Genomic DNA, 17,658 nt, shown 5'->3' on the forward strand with positions numbered 1-17,658 from the left:
CTGGGAATGTGGTTCTGTACTTGGTATGTGATTCTGTGGTTCTTTACTGGAAAAGTGATGCTGTACAAACTCCTATCACAAGGTCAGTACAGCAGTACAAAGTCCTATTATAAGGTCATTACAATAGTTTAAACTCCTTTAACAAAGTCAGTATGATAAAAAACTGAATTTTTCTGATAGTTTGAATAATAATCTTTACTCAGAAAACAATGTGATTCTATACTGGGAATGTAGTTCTGTACTGGGAATGTGATTCTGTACTGGGAATGTAATTCTATACTGGAAATGTGGTTCTATGGTTCTGTACTGGGAATTTGGTTCTGTACTGGGAATGTGATTCTGTACTGGGAATGTGATTCTATACTGGGAATGTGATTCTATACTGGGAATGTGATTCTGTACTGGGAATGTGGTTCTGTACTGGGAATGTGATTCTATACTGGGAATGTGATTCTGTACTTGGTATGTGATTCTGTGGTTCTTTACTGGAAATGTGATGCTGTACTGGGAATGTGATTCTGTGGTTCTGTACTGGGAATTTGGTTCTGTACTGGGAATGTGATTCTGTACTGGGAATGTGATTCTGTACTGGGAATGTGGTTCTGTACTGGGAATGTGATTCTGTACTGGGAATGTGGTTCTATACTGGGAATGTGGTTCTGTACTGGGAATGTGGTTCTGTACTGGGAATGTGATTCTGTACTGGGAATGTGATTCTGTACTGGGTACTGGGAATGTGATTCTGTACTGGGAATGTGATTCTATACTGGGAATGTGATTCTGTACTGGGTATGTGATTCTGTACTGGGAATGTGATGCTGTACTGGGAATGTGATTCTATACTGGGAATGTGATTCTATACTGGGAATGTGATTCTGTACTGGGAATGTGATTCTATACTGGGAATGTGATTCTGTACTGGGAATGTGATTCTATACTGGTAATGTGATTCTTTACTGGGAATGTGATTCTGTAGTTCTGTACTGGGAATGTGGTTCTGTACTGGGAATGTGGTTCTATACTGGGAATGTGATTCTGTACTGGGTATGTGATTCTGTACTGGGAATGTGATTCTGTACTGGGTAAGTCCACTGCCATCTACTGAAAGGAAAGCTATGAAATGTACATTGCTTTGCTTAGAGATTGATTTAGTTATTACAGGGATGTGAAAATATATTACATTATATTGGGAACATTTCAAGGTCATTATTGTTTGTCGTTTGATCCTGAAAACTTGAAAGTTCCTATTTGGTAATATTAGAGATGAGTTTTGTTGACCAGTTTTGGTTTTTTAATTCAATGTCTTATAATGAGTAATTTGCAGATAGATCCTTTATACTGAATAAATATGTTGTTGATATTTTCAAAATATTGTCTAAGTATTCTTGCTTGTTAAAAGGAAAGTTTGTAGATGTTGTCCGTGACTTTTCCAGTGGGAGTACATGCTGTCTGAGTTATATGTGTTGCATGAATTGAGTTTGTGAAATTAAACCATTATCTGATATCTCTGTTGTATTCCATTGACTAGTGGATCCTTGACTGATTGTTAGAAAGGCACTAGGCGTTCAGGGGAGATTATGATTGGTGGCCAAACAATAAACAGCATGTTACTTATGGACTGAAAAGGCTGTGAATGCACTAGATAAAATGGCCAGATTTTACGTAAATCAGGGTTAGATATAATTTGGATTTTATTATAGATATTTATGTAGTCACTACCGGAAATTAAGATTTTAACACAAAACCATCTGATGCTCTCTCAGGTTATCCATTGTCAATAAAAATCACCGAATTGAAATGATGCTAAAATTTCTCACTACACAGGATGGTATATATTAAATATTCTTATTTTTTCAGATTATTTGAAACATCTCACAACAGATTCTCCAGATTATGAAAACACAAAAAGTAAGTTTTATGTTGTCAGAATACTACAGTACTTACAGGTGACTTACATCAAGTGAACAGGTGAGAATAATGTGTGCATCTCTGTACAGATAAAGACATTTCAATGTGATAGGAATATAATCCAGGTCTTAGGCAGAGGTAAATAATCAATGGACACTGAATTGTTACAGATCTTTAGTAATTAAAATGTACAAACATAATCAAGTCCTAGCTTTGCATCGTAGTATAACATTACTGTGTAATATACTGCCACCTTCTGTCCAGTGATGTATTGGTGGTGGTTACAGTGTAATATACTGCCACCTTCTGTCCAGTGATATATTGGTGGTGGTTACAGTGTAATATACTGCCACCTTCTGTCCAGTGATATATTGGTGGTAGTTACAGTGTAATATACTGCCACCTTCTGTCCAGTGATATATTGGTGGTGGTTACAGTGTAATATACTGCCACCCTCTGTCCAGTGATATATTGGTGGTGGTTACAGTGTAATATACCGCCACCTTCTGTCCAGTTATATATTGGTGGTAGTTACAGTGTAATATACTGCCACCTTCTGTCCAGTTATATATTGGTGGTGGTTACAGTGTAATATACTGCCACCTTCTGTCCAGTTATATATTGGTGGTAGTTACAGTGTAATATACTGCCACCTTCTGTCCAGTGATATATTGGTGGTGGTTACAGTGTAATATACTGCCACCTTCTGTCCAGTGATATATTGGTGGTGGTTACAGTGTAATATATTGGTGGTGGTTACAGTGTAATATACTGCCACCTTCTGTCTAGTGATATATTGGTGGTGGTTACAGTTTAATATACTGCCACCTTCTGTCCAGTGATATATTGGTGGTAGTTACAGTGTAATATACTGCCAACTTCTGTCCAGTGATGTATTAGTGGTGGTTACAGTATAATATACTGCCACCTTCTGTCCAGTGATGTATTGGTGGTAGTTACAGTGTAATATACTGCCACCTTCTGTCCAGTGATGTATTGGTGGTAGTTACAGTGTAATATACTGCCACCTTCTATCCAGTGATATATTGGTGGTGGTTACAGTGTAATATACTGCCACCTTCTGTCCAGTGATATATTGGTGGTGGTTACAGTGTAATATATTGGTGGTGGTTACAGTGTAATATACTGCCACCTTCTGTCTAGTGATATATTGGTGGTGGTTACAGTTTAATATACTGCCACCTTCTGTCCAGTGATATATTGGTGGTGGTTACAGTGTAATATACTGCCACCTTCTGTCCAGTGATGTATTGGTGGTGGTTACAGTGTAATATACTGCCACCTTCTGTCCAGTTATATATTGGTGGTAGTTACAGTGTAATATACTGCCACCTTCTGTCCAGTGATATATTGGTGGTGGTTACAGTGTAATATACTGCCACCTTCTGTCCAGTGATGTATTGGTGGTAGTTACAGTGTAATATACTGCCACCTTCTGTCCAGTGATGTGTTGGTGGTAGTTACAGTGTAATATACTGCCACCTTCTGTCCAGTGATATATTGGTGGTAGTTACAGTGTAATATACTGCCACCTTCTGTCCAGTGATATATTGGTGGTAGTTACAGTGTAATATACTGCCACCTTCTGTCCAGTGATGTATTGGTGGTAGTTACAGTGTAATATACCGCCACCTTCTGTCCAGTTATATATTGGTGGTAGTTACAGTGTAATATACCGCCACCTTCTGTCCAGTGATATATTGGTGGTGGTTACAGTGTAATATACTGCCACCTTCTGTCCAGTGATATATTGGTGGTGGTTACAGTGTAATATACTGCCACCTTCTGTCCAGTGATATATTGGTGGTGGTTACAGTGTAATATACTGCCACCTTCTGTCCAGTGATATATTGGTGGTAGTTACAGTGTAATATACTGCCACCTTCTGTCCAGTGATATATTGGTGGTGGTTACAGTGTAATATACTGCCACCTTCTGTCCAGTTATATATTGGTGGTGGTTACAGTATAATATACTGCCACCTTCTGTCCAGTGATATATTGGTGGTGGTTACAGTGTAATATACTGCCACCTTCTGTCCAGTTATATATTGGTGGTAGTTACAGTGTAATATACTGCCACCTTCTGTCCAGTGATATATTGGTGGTGGTTACAGTGTAATATACTGCCACCTTCTGTCCAGGGATGCATTTTATGGTAGCTACAACTTTGACATAATTACTAGTGTAGCTTTTGATAGAGAGGAACTAACTCTCAATGTTTTTTATTTATATTTAGGTGCCATTGTCATTGTGAGTACAGTAGCTGATCATGCAAATGACAGTATGAAGCAAGGAGACCATGTTCAGAGAATGTTGGAGATTCAGAAATCCTTGGATGGCAACTTCGAAGTGATAAAACCAGGCCGAGTAAGACTTATCTGTTTTAAGTTCAAAATAGTATTAGCAAACGTTATTTTGATTTGAAAACAATACATTGTCAATTATTTCTGTATTGAGTAATATTCACACCAGTGGGAATGTACTTCTAAATTATATGACACAAACTGTGCAGAACAACAAAATACACTAAGCATTTAATGTTTTTTTCATCATATTTCTGATAAATTTAGTAATATACTTCATGTTTCTTTCTTACAGTTGTTTATCAAGGCTGGAGAACTGATGAAGTTGTCAAGGAAAGAAATGCAGGCGAGGATGTTTTTCCTTGTAAGTGTCATGTCAACTCAATTGTAGAAATTATGAACCTTAGTTTCAGGCCAAACTAATATATCTTTGTTTTCTGTGTGTTGCGATCTCTTAATCAGTTCTAATTCGTACTAGCTTTACAGATGGATTGGTTTTCTGTGTGGCAATGTCCTGGTCAGTTCTAATTCAGGCCAGCATTAAATATCTATTTGTTTTCTGTGTGGCTATGTTAAAGTCAGCTCTAATTCAGGCCAGCCTTACATATCTATTTGTTTTCTATGTGGCTATGTTAAAGTCAGTTCTAATTCAGGCCAGCCTTACATTACTTAACATGTGGCTGCAAGATTGATTGAAACATTTTGGTAATAATGAAAAATATGAAAATAATGAAAATTTGGAAAATTTGGATTGCAAAATAAGTTTACTGTTTTCTTTAAACTTGTCATGATTAGTAAATATGCCATGTGGTTTTATTGCTGTATAGATATGGTGTATATAGAAGATACTAGTAATTTACTTTCTATACTTACATACTTCAGTACCCATACAATATATTTATAATGTAAATCATATACTAGTTACTTTCTCCTGGATATCTAGATTTCTTGTAAATAGTTACAGTGGTGATCCTGAAAGTGAAAGCCAATTAAACACTAGTAATAAGTATTATATTTGGATCACATCCTAATATCAAGTTTGTTTGTTTGTTTGTTTAACAGTTCAATGATGTATTGTTGATTACCACACCAACAGCTACTGGAGGGTACAGACTTAACCAGGTGCTCACTCTCACTGGTATGAAGGTAAGATTTAAGAGGTGGCTCAAGGCTGAAAATGTCGGCCTCCAGCAAGAATAGGCTAGAAGGTTCAAAGTATTGGAAAGTATGACCATTTTATTAGTCTCACGACAAAAACTTGAAATATTCATTACCTTACTCCTGCTTGTTGTATTTTAGGAGGTGGTATAGAGCATGTCCTTAGAAAACCATTTTTGGACAAAGGCAGGTTCTAGAAGTTACGAATTACACAGCTTATACATGGCTGCCTTAGTATATGTTTATCATGGAGGGTTATAATAACATTTTGTTTCTGCGACAAACATTTAAATCCAATAAAGTTCCATGTTGAAAAAAGCTGGATAAGTATAAGGTTACTGTGGGTTCCTGGTTTATGATAGTGTTTTGGATCACATATGAATTGAGTGTATGTAGATAGCACTTATGTGGTAAATGTGACAGGACACCATCATCTACTACTGATGTTCAGTAACCTCTGGCATCAGGAAAGGAAAACTGTAGAAATAAATTAAGCTGGATTTACTATACTACAGTTTTACATGAGCAGGTGAGATGAGCTTTATTTTGTGTTTTGACAGGTGTACATGTCTACCCATGATGAATTCAGTAACGAGTTTAATATCATTAGCACCCAGAAGTCTTTCACAGTTGAGGCAAAGTAAGTACAGGCACAGATCAGTATAGTGAAAAAAGACCTTTGTATTAAGCAGTTTAAACATAGTGTAGTTAACAAATGGATAATAGAATACTGTATCCAACTCCTACATATGTAGTACACTTTAGTCATTGATGGTCAAAATCTGTATCTGATTGTTGGATAGGAACAGATTTTTATGAGTGATGTTTTAGATTTGTATACAATTCTTAAGTATCAACAGAATTATGTGATTAGTTTGCAAATTAAATTTCTGAAGCAAAGTGGCATGAAATCAGTCAAAATATCAGACCAACAGGCATAGGAGTCATAGAATTTAGGCTGGAATTTGGTTTTTACTTCATCAATTCAATTGTTGGATTTCTTAAGAAAACTGTCATAAATAAAAATGTTACAGGTCTTGGTGAAAGTCATATTATCTATATGGTAGTATTAATATTATATTACATTCTCAGGTCTTATTAAGACATAGATCCGATGTCAGTGCCGTCAGGTATTTCTTGATTTCTTAATATTTCCCTAAACATAAATACATTAACATATTAGAAATTACCCCATGACCAACATGAATACCTGTATTTAACTGTAACAGGACAAAAGCAGACAAAAATGCATGGATAGACACGCTCAATCAAGCAGTGAAAGAAAACACAGAGAAGCGAAACACCTTTGAGAAAATGCAGGTAAATATGTACAGCCTGTGATGTATTGATTACGGTGTAAATGTGTGGGCAAGTCATAAGTTGTATTACTGGTACATATAATGTATTACAATGTATTACTGATACATATAAATGTATTACAATGTATTACTGATACATATAATGTATTACAATGTATTACTGATACATATAAATGTATTACAATGTATTACTGATACATATAAATGTATTACAATGTATTACTGATACATATAAATGTATTACAATGTATTACTGATACATATAAATGTAATACATTGTATAATTGAAATGTAAGATGTTTAACAGTGTTCCTCATACTTATTACAGGTGCCCGATTGTGACTTTAAAAAGGGTGAGAAGGCCCCAGTGTGGATTCCTGACTCTCGTGTTACCATGTGTATGATGTGTACGTCGGAATTCTCTGTGATTCACAGGCGACATCACTGTCGGGCGTGTGGCAAGGTATACTGCTGTTAAACACATTTTTATTAATGTTGTTCATAACATATTCACATGTCAAACACTGGATATTGGATTATAATCTATGACAGGTGGATACGTAATAATTATAGGACTAACATTCTTTATTTTTTTAGATATCAATAAAAATAGTTGCAGTGACTTTTAATTTTAGTAATTAACAGAAAGTCTTAGTTTTGTAACATACTATTGGAAAATAGAACGTTTTATATCCTTTTCTCGTAGTGTTTTTTAACACTATAGTAACTTTTTAAAAAATCTTCTTCTCATCACCCTGATATGGTAGAATCAAATGCTGTTTAGGGATGGAAGAGTCTTGCCACCTCAAGATCTCACCTTTCCCCTAGAGGAGGGGGTAAATTTAACTATGTAGCATGTGAAAACTACTTTCCCTATAACTTAATATTCATCAGTGATTAGCTCAGATGATCATCAAAACTGCGAGGCCTCTTGTGCACATTTTTTGCCACTGATATTTCATGTGATTTTTACATGTTGTTACTGACATTATGTGTGATTTTTCATGTTGTTACTGACATTATGTGTGATTTTTACATGGTGTTACTGACATTATGTGTGATTTTTACATGATGTTACTGACATTATGTGTGATTTTTACATGTTGTTACTGACATTATGTGTGATTTTTCATGTTGTTACTGACATTAAGTGTGATTTTTACATGTTGTTACTGACATTATGTGTGATTTTTACATGTTGTTACTGACATTATGTGTGATTTTTACATTACATTATGTGTGATTTTTGTGTGTGATTTTTACATTATGTGTGATTTTTGTTGTTACTGACATTATGTGTGATTTTTACATGGTGTTACTGACATTATGTGTGATTTTTACATGTTGTTACTGACATTATGTGTGATTTTTACATGTTGTTACTGACATTATGTGTGATTTTTACATGATGTTACTGACATTATGTGTGATTTTCACACATGTTGTTACTGACATTATGTGTGATTTTTACATGTTGTTACTGACATTATGTGTGATTTTTACATGATGTTACTGACATTATGTGTGATTTTCACACATGTTGTTACTGACATTATGTGTGATTTTTACATGTTGTTACTGACATTATGTGTGATTTTTCATGTTGTTACTGACATTATGTGTGATTTTTACATGTTGTTACTGACATTATGTGTGATTTTTACATGTTGTTACTGACATTATGTGTGATTTTTACATGTTGTTACTGACATTATGTGTGATTTTTACACATGTTGTTACTGACATTATGTGTGATTTTTACATGTTGTTACTGACATTATGTGTGATTTTTACATGTTGTTACTGACATTATGTGTGATTTTTACACATGTTGTTACTGACATTATGTGTGATTTTTACACATGTTGTTACTGACATTATGTGTGATTTTTACATGTTGTTACTGACATTATGTGTGATTTTTACATGTTGTTACTGACATTATTTGTGATTTTTACATGTTGTTACTGACATTATGTGTGATTTTTACATGTTACTGACATTATGTGTGATTTTTACATGTTGTTACTGACATTATGTGTGATTTTTACATGTTGTTACTGACATTATGTGTGATTTTTACATGTTGTTACTGACATTATGTGTAATTTCTACATGTTACAGGTTTTGTGTTCCTACTGTTCAATGAACAAAGTTCCATTGAAGTACCTTAAGGACAAATTGGGACGCGTGTGTAAAGAATGTTACGATGAACTGAATCCAGGTACACTCTACTGACTTATCTTAATCCAAGCAAATCAAGAAATGTTACATGTACTCAGCTAAAATCCAACAAATATTTTAAATCATACAGTTAACAAAGAATTCTATCTATTTCATTGTGGATAACTTTATTCTATGGATCAAATAACAGACAGGGTTGGTGAAAAAGATGACATCTAGATAATGTATAAGCTGTTTGGTATGAGAGATATGACACTGATAATAATGTGAGTGTTAGCAGTGTTTCTCTTGAGAGATATGACACACAGATAATGTGTTAGCAGTGTTTCACATGAGAGATATGACACTGAGATAATGTGAGTGTTAGCAGTGTTTCACATGAGAGATATGACACTGAGATAATGTGAGTGTTAGCAGTGTTTCACATGAGAGATATGACACTGAGATAATGTGAGTGTTAGCTGTGTTTCACATGAGAGATATGACACACAGATAATGTGAGTGTTAGCTGTGTTTCACATGAGAGATATGACACACAGATTATATGAATGTGTATTAGCTGGCTGAAACTTGATAATTGTTTTTGCTCAAACCTTTGCTCCTGTACATAAACTTAATGTCGTACTGCCAAATCTGATATTGACACAGCCCAAAAATCTGATATTGTAGATGACGTTGATGATGAAGATGTAGAAATACTATATCACCAGAAGTCGCCTTTTGGTTTCATTAAAGGGAAATTGTTTCGGAAAAGCAATAACAAACCATCTCGACCAAAGAGATACCTCGAGGTTAGTATTAAATTCGCTCACTCAAAGGATTATATTCTTTGTTTCATAATGAATAATAGTGATATTTCATTGAGAGGGGTGAAAAATATCAGTTTCCACCCGATGAGATGAAGTTTAACTTTTATTCCTCAAAAACAAGGAATACAGTATTCTGCTTTTTCTTGTCTGTCATTGATAGATTTTATTGCTCTCTCTGTCCTCATTCTGCCAGGTATATAGTTTCACATGGCAGATCTCCAAACCATTTGTTATAAACTAATTACAACATATGAAAAGTCTAATGATAAATCCAGATTGGCTAGGATCAACAACTCTAGAATTTCCTACCATTTCATGGGGCTATACCAGAGTTGTCTTTCTTGTGAAAAATTAATAAATAATTATGTTGGAGCTGTTGCATTAAACACTTAACCTCGTATAACAAATGACTGAATTTCAGAATCAAACTTCTAAATTATATGGAACTCTACCAGATTTAATTATGACAAGACAAACACTTAAATATAGATAGTGTATATCACTATTGATTTTGTCAGGCAACGACGGGTTGTGTTGTATGGTATATACACTGCACTATCTGTCCCTCCATTTACTGTTAAATTCTCCTTATTAGTGCTCTCTTACCTTTTCTGATAGACTGATTTTAATGAAACTTGCTATAAATATTTGTAACATTCGTATTACACAATATTGCAATTATTTGTAGCAGAGTTATGCCCCTTTTATTTGCAAAGATGGGCATTGTGTAGAAAGGCAAGAACCAGAGTAGGCCAGACAGGTGGAGCCCCAAGATGGAAAATAGATCAAATTCTTTAAAATCCTCCTTATCCTGGGCGAAGGCAAATCATTTTTTATTTATAAATGATGGGTCTATGCCCCCTGGGGCCAGAGGGCCAATTTAGTCAGCTTAAGTTTATACAATATAAGTAACACATTAATGACAAATATTTCATTGTTAATAAGTACATTGCAAAAGTTCATTCGGGTTTGACTTTATATATTTCATATCTGCAGGTTCACGCCAATGATCAGGATTCACAGATGTGTGGTTATCTCAGAGTTCTACAGAAGGGAAAGTGGAAAAAGTTCTGGCACCTCCTCAAAGACAAAGTCTTGTACACCTACGGAGCTAGAGAGGTAAACATGTGACACCTGTAAAGCTAGAGAGATAAACATGTGACACCTGTAGAGGTAGAGAGGTAAACATGTGACAACTGTAGAGGTAGATAGGTAAACATGTGACACCTCGAGAGGTAGAGAGGTAAACATTTGACACCTGTAGAGATAGAGAAGTAAACATGTAACACCTGTAGAGCTGGAGAGGTACACATGTGATACCTTTAGAGCTGGAGAGGTAACGTGTGACACCTGTAGAGGTAGAGAGGTAAACATTTGACACCTGTAGAGGTAGAGAGGTAAACATTTGACACCTGTAGAGATAGAGAAGTAAACATGTAACACCTGTAGAGCTGGAGAGGTACACATGTGATACCTTTAGAGCTGGAGAGGTAACGTGTGACACCTGTAGAGGTAGAGAGGTAAACATTTGACACCTGTAGAGGTAGAGAGGTACACATGTGACACCTGTAGAGCTAGAGAGGTAAACATTTGACACCTGTAGAGCTAGAGAAGTAAACATGTGACACCTGTAGAGCTGGAGAGGTAAACATGTGAAACCTGTAGATCTAGAGAGGTAAACATGTGACACCTGTAGAGCTGGAGAGGTACACATGTGACACCTGTAGATCTAGAGAGGTAAACATGTGACACCTGTAGAGCTGGAGAGGTACACATGTGACACCTGTAGATCTAGAGAGGTAAACATGTGACACCTGTAGAGCTGGAGAGGTACACATGTGACACCTGTAAAGCTGGAGAGGTAAACATGTGACACCTGTAGAGCTGGAGAGGTACACATGTGACACCTGTAGAGCTGGAGAGGTACACATCATTGTAATCTAACACCTTGAGGAAGAAATTTTAATCATTTGTTAAAGTCATGTTATAATTCTAATGACATTTTGTTCCTCTGGTATCATTGTCATGTCATCTGGTTTGTTTCCATAATTATGGTTATTCAGTGAATTTCAACAATTTGTAAGTTTATGCTCAATTTTAAGTATGTCAGCCTTGGTTGATCGATACCTGTCATAGACTGAATGAATATACCTCTTCAAAAATCTATAACACGGGAAAAAAAGAGCTCCATCTTTCTGATTGGTAGCTAACATGTCGTGTCACACGGACACACTTAATGACATCTAACTTTTCTGACTGTCAAAAATGTTTGCTGTCAACAATGATTAAAGTTTAAGTTATAAAGAATGTTCCCTTAATATGATCAAATCAAAATTTAGTTGCCTCTAACGAATCATGCAGCAGGGACAACAGGTTTTTGTGTCTTGTCTGCCGGGCTCCTGAATTTGTGCTCCCACATTCATTGCTAAGTTGAGTTTTCCTTTTTTTAGGACACAGCTGCAGTAGAAATAAAGCCAGTTGTTGGATACGAGGTCGCGGGGTTTAATGAGGTAAGTTGTACATCTCGTTATCTTAAGTATTGTCTCTTAAATTCATTTCCTATAAGGATATCAAAAAAGATACATTAATTGACATCAATTATGAACATAAAAAAGTTACAAAATTAACTACAACTAAATCAGTTGAGTATACAGTATTTATTTCACTGTTTTCCTCCACTATTGTTTACAGAAGGTGATATGAAGTTAAGAACTGAAGGATTTTTTCTTTGTAGATATATGATGGTATTCACCAATCAGTGCTTTTCCAGTTAAAACATCAGAACCAGAAACCCATAATCTTCCAAGGAGATAACGCTTCCATCACAGAAAGGTGATTTGAATATCAGCTATGAAATTTTTTTTTTAAATGTTGTGTAAAAAGTTTTAACTGGTCTGTCATCTGGAGGAAACTAATATTAGTTTTGTTGTTTCTTAAGATACACTCAGTGGATTATTTTCAAATTTAATGTTTAGATTACCTTTAGTCTTTAGTTGTGGAACTGAGTGGCCATCTTGAATTTCATTTGTTTAATGGTCTTGATTTTTTACTGTTTTAGAATTTCATTTATAGGTTCCATTTAGTCTTTTATTGTTGTGCATGTTTGTGACTGATTTGAAAAATGAGATGTTGACACTTGTAGGTTGTTAATTGTTTCTCTAAAGGCTTTGATGTTACAATAAATCAATACATCCTACAATTAAAAACAAATAGGAGGGAAGAGAGGAAAAGTTTGTCCAATAGTGGGTGTCAAGGTCCCAGAGGAAAAGTTTGTCCAATAGTGGGTGTCAAGGTCCCAGAGGAAAAAGTTGTCCAATAGTGGGTGTCAAGGTCCCAGAGGAAAAGTTTGTCCAATAGTGGGTGTCAAGGTCCCAGAGGAAAAGGTTGTCCAATAGTGGGTGTCAAGGTCCCAGAGGAAAAAGTTGTCCAATAGTGGGTGTCAAGGTCCCAGAGGAAAAGATCTTCCAATAGTGGGTGTCAAGGTCCCAGAGGAAAAGTTTGTCCAATAGTGGGTGTCAAGGTCCCAGAGGAAAAGTTTGTCCAATAGTGGGTGTCAAGGTCCCAGAGGAAAAGGTTGTCCAATAGTGGGTGTCAAGGTCCCAGAGGAAAAGGTCTTCTAATAGTGGGTGTCAAGGTCCCAGAGGAAAAGATCTTCTAATAGTGGGTGTCAAGGTCCCAGAGGAAAAGTTTGTCCAATAGTGGGTGTCAAGGTCCCAGAGGAAAAGGTTGTCCAATAGTGGGTGTCAAGGTCCCAGAGGAAAAAGTTGTCCAATAGTGGGTGTCAAGGTCCCAGAGGAAAAGATCTTCCAATAGTGGGTGTCAAGGTCCCAGAGGAAAAGTTTGTCCAATAGTGGGTGTCAAGGTCCCAGAGGAAAAGAGGTCAGAGGAAAAGGTTGTCCAATAGTGGGTGTCAAGGTCCCAGAGGAAAAGGTTGTCCAATAGTGGGTGTCAAGGTCTAATAGTGGGTGAGGAAAAGATCCTTCCTTCCAATAGTGGGTGTCAATAGTGGGTGTCAAGGTCCCAGAGGAAAAAGTCAAGGTCCCAGAGGAAAAGTTTGTCCAATAGTGGGTGTCAAGGTCCCAGAGGAAAAGGTTGTCCAATAGTGGGTGTCAAGGTCCCAGAGGAAAAGGTCTTCTAATAGTGGGTGTCAAGGTCCCAGAGGAAAAGATCTTCTAATAGTGGGTGTCAAGGTCCCAGAGGAAAAGTTTGTCCAATAGTGGGTGTCAAGGTCCCAGAGGAAAAGGTTGTCCAATAGTGGGTGTCAAGGTCCCAGAGGAAAAAGTTGTCCAATAGTGGGTGTCAAGGTCCCAGAGGAAAAGATCTTCCAATAGTGGGTGTCAAGGTCCCAGAGGAAAAGTTTGTCCAATAGTGGGTGTCAAGGTCCCAGAGGAAAAGTTTGTCCAATAGTGGGTGTCAAGGTCCCAGAGGAAAAGGTTGTCCAATAGTGGGTGTCAAGGTCCCAGAGGAAAAGGTCTTCTAATAGTGGGTGTCAAGGTCCCAGAGGAAAAGATCTTCTAATAGTGGGTGTCAAGGTCCCAGAGGAAAAGGTCCAATAGTGGGTGTCAAGGTCCCAGAGGAAAAGATCTTCCAATAGTGGGTGCCAAGGTCCCAGAGGAAAAGATCTTCTAATAGTGGGTGTCAAGGTCCCAGAGGAAAAGATCTTCCAATAGTGGGTGTCAAGATCCCAGAGGAAAAGGTTGTCCAATAGTGGGTGTCAAGGTTCCTGAGGAAAAGATCTTCCAATAGTGGGTGTCAAGATCCCAGAGGAAAAGTTTGTCCAATAGTGGGTGTCAAGGTCCCAGAGGAAAAGGTTGTCCAATAGTGGGTGTCAAGGTCCCAGAGGAAAAAGTTGTCCAATAGTGGGTGTCAAGGTCCCAGAGGAAAAGATCTTCCAATAGTGGGTGTCAAGGTCCCAGAGGAAAAGTTTGACCAATAGTGGGTGTCAAGGTCCCAGAGGAAAAGTTTGTCCAATAGTGGGTGTCAAGGTCCCAGAGGAAAAGGTTGTCCAATAGTGGGTGTCAAGGTCCCAGAGGAAAAGGTCTTCTAATAGTGGGTGTCAAGGTCCCAGAGGAAAAGATCTTCTAATAGTGGGTGTCAAGGTCCCAGAGGAAAAGGTCTTCTAATAGTGGGTGTCAAGGTCCCAAAAAAAGATCTTCCAATAGTGGGTGCCAAGGTCCCAGAGGAAAAGATCTTCTAATAGTGGGTGTCAAGGTCCCAGAGGAAAAGATCTTCCAATAGTGGGTGTCAAGATCCCAGAGGAAAAGGTTGTCCAATAGTGGGTGTCAAGGTTCCTGAGGAAAAGATCTTCCAATAGTGGGTGTCAAGATCCCAGAGGAAAAGGTTGTCCAATAGTGGGTGTCAAGGTCCCAGAGGAAAAGATCTTCCAATAGTGGGTGCCAAGGTCCCAGAGGAAAAGATCTTCTAATAGTGGGTGTCAAGATCCCAGAGGAAAAGATCTTCCAATAGTGGGTGCCAAGGTCCCAAAGGAAAAGATCTTCCAATAGTGGGTGTCAAGGTCCCAGAGGAAAAGATTTTCCAATAGTAGGTGTCAAGGTCCCAGAGGAAAAGGTTGTCTAATAGTGGGTGTCAAGGTCCCAAAAAAAGATCTTCCAATAGTGGGTGTCAAGGTCCCAGAGGAAAAGATCTTCCAATAGTGGGTGTCAAGATCCCAGAGGAAAAGGCTGTCCAATAGTGGGTGTCACTGTCCAGAGATCTCTTGTTCATATATTTTTAAGGGATTTGATTTTGACTTATCAATAGTTATTAAAGAGGATACATAATTACATCCATGAGAAATATTTTCTCAACACTGAATCAAAATCACAGGAAAATATTTCTATACTTGTTATGCCTGTTTATACTCAGATCCTACTATATAGACAGGGTAGTGAGAAATTGAATCCCTGTTAACCAGGCTATAGATGTAATCAGGACAAACGTAAATCCTCTTCTGATTGAACAATTAATGTGTGTAAGCATTAGAATTAGTTTAAAACCAATGATCAAGTGGAAAAACCAGTAAAAATTTCTCTGCTCATTCCCGGTGAAAACTATTTCAGATATTGAAATAATGAATCTCTTTGACAAAGTCAAGGTGGCCATGATATTTTTGCTGCCAGAGCAGTAGATTTCTACAGTCTGAGGTACTAAAGTGTTTGGTTTTATCCTTACCAGGGCAGTTTGTATTTCTCAGGAAAGTAGAGATCATGGATTGTTCAGAACTGCTGTTGTAGTGTGCAAGGGCACATTATATAGTAACGTAACACAATAAAGTACCAGTATGGAAGTATGAAACCTTTTTTTTATATATTGTTTCTGTTCTTACAAGAAACTTTTATCATTTTTTTTCCTTAGGTGGATTAAAGTGATGAAAGAAGCATCTGTACCCTGAGCATGTGGTCATCAACTGGCAAACTTGTGCAAACTTATCTCAGTAGGCAATGGCCTGATCTGTGTTCCTTGACCCTGACTGTGATTTATAGACTCATTGATCCTTATAAGTGTCCTCAGTAGACCATTCGGTATAAGCCCTGACTGTGATTTACATAAGATATGTACTTGACTCGTGGAACACTATTTCCATAGACCATTGTGTGATGTGGAATTCTGGACGCAGGCTGTGAAGTCATGAGGAAACCATTGTAATCAAGGGAAGTTATCGTCGCTAAAAACCATGAGTGACCATGGAAACAGGTTACTATCAAAACTGTTTGTAACCAAGGCAACAATAAGTAACAAAGGAAAGCTGAAGTAAGCAAGGAAAAACCTAAGGATCAAAGGAGTTATGATGATTTAAGGAATCATGGGACCCACAGTTACCATGGTAATAACGGATACCCATAGAAGGTCAAAGTAACCAAAGAAACTACAAGTAACCAAAGGAACCACAAGTAACCCAGGAAACCTGAGTAACCAAGGCAATGCTGATAGCCAGGGATATGTCTGGTGAAAAATAGACGGGGAATGCTTAACTTTGGTCTCTGAGTAAACCTGTGCAAAATTATTTGGGTCACATAAGTATGTTAAAGGTTTGAATAGTGAAGAGATTCTGAAATGGTGCTTGGGACCATTTGAATGCTTGGAAGATTCAGTGGTGTCCTCAGATCTCTTGCAAAGTAAGGCTACACATTTTGAAAGAAAGGTGCAATATTTTTGAGATTATCATAACTTCTGGAAGCTTTGCACAATTCTATAGTGTCCAAACGACAATCGCCTTAAAGCTGACACAGAAACTGAACCATTTGTCCCTTCGATAACTACAGTCACACTAGCTGCCTTGTAAAATCAAAATGAATATTATTTTGTATGTTAAGATTGCCTATGAGTTTGTAGCGACAGAAGAAGTCTACCAGATGCCTCTGATGATGGACAGTGGTAGTGGGCGGAGCTATTGTTTTTATATTGGTTCAAGATAAGGTTGTGATATGAAATGACAAAAACGCAAACTATGATGTCATCACTTTTTGTGTACTTTCCTTTGTGGCTTATTTTCCATGAATGACTTATAAAATATGATATACAATATGTACTGGTGATATTTCAGAACATTTTCGTCAGGTTGGTAATGTCAGTAGAATGGAAATTCTTATAATAGTCAACCAGTAGAAGATTTAAGTGTGCCAGTCACCTTGTCAACCAGTAGAAGATTTAAGTGTGTCAGTCACCTGGTCAACTAGTAGAAGATTTAAGTGTGTCAGTCACCTGGTCAACTAGTAGAAGATTTAAGTGTGCCAGTCACCTTGTCAACCAGTAGAAGATTTAAGTGTGTCAGTCACCTGGTCAACTAGTAGAAGATTTAAGTGTGTCAGTCACCTGGTCAACTAGTAGAAGATTTAAGTGTGCCAGTCACCTGGTCAACCAGTAGAAGATTTAAGTGTGTCAGTCACCTGGTCAACCAGCAGAAGATTTTAGTGTGTCTAGTCACCTCAATCATACAAATGACCAGTGTTAAGTG

General features: G+C 37.2%; 1 protein-coding gene across 1 annotated transcript in view; it reads left to right on the plus strand.

Moving 5' to 3' along the window:
• The window catches only part of LOC132552603 (FYVE, RhoGEF and PH domain-containing protein 6-like), a 56,850-nt gene extending 40,755 nt beyond the window's left edge, over window positions 1-16,095 (plus strand). The window contains 13 exon segments of the mRNA XM_060216790.1: window positions 1,858-1,908; window positions 4,168-4,298; window positions 4,530-4,598; window positions 5,297-5,380; window positions 5,953-6,032; window positions 6,622-6,748; window positions 7,040-7,174; window positions 8,836-8,935; window positions 9,565-9,686; window positions 10,701-10,823; window positions 12,155-12,214; window positions 12,439-12,536; window positions 16,059-16,095. Coding sequence (XP_060072773.1) covers window positions 1,858-1,908; window positions 4,168-4,298; window positions 4,530-4,598; window positions 5,297-5,380; window positions 5,953-6,032; window positions 6,622-6,748; window positions 7,040-7,174; window positions 8,836-8,935; window positions 9,565-9,686; window positions 10,701-10,823; window positions 12,155-12,214; window positions 12,439-12,536; window positions 16,059-16,095 — 1,217 coding nt within the window.
• The last annotated feature ends 1,563 nt before the right edge of the window (window positions 16,096-17,658 follow it).

This window comes from Ylistrum balloti, unplaced genomic scaffold (genome assembly GCF_031769215.1).
Source record: "Ylistrum balloti isolate Yb309-2 unplaced genomic scaffold, AGI_CSIRO_Ybal_v1 Utg370260, whole genome shotgun sequence".
Taxonomy (NCBI): Eukaryota; Metazoa; Mollusca; class Bivalvia; order Pectinida; family Pectinidae; genus Ylistrum; species Ylistrum balloti.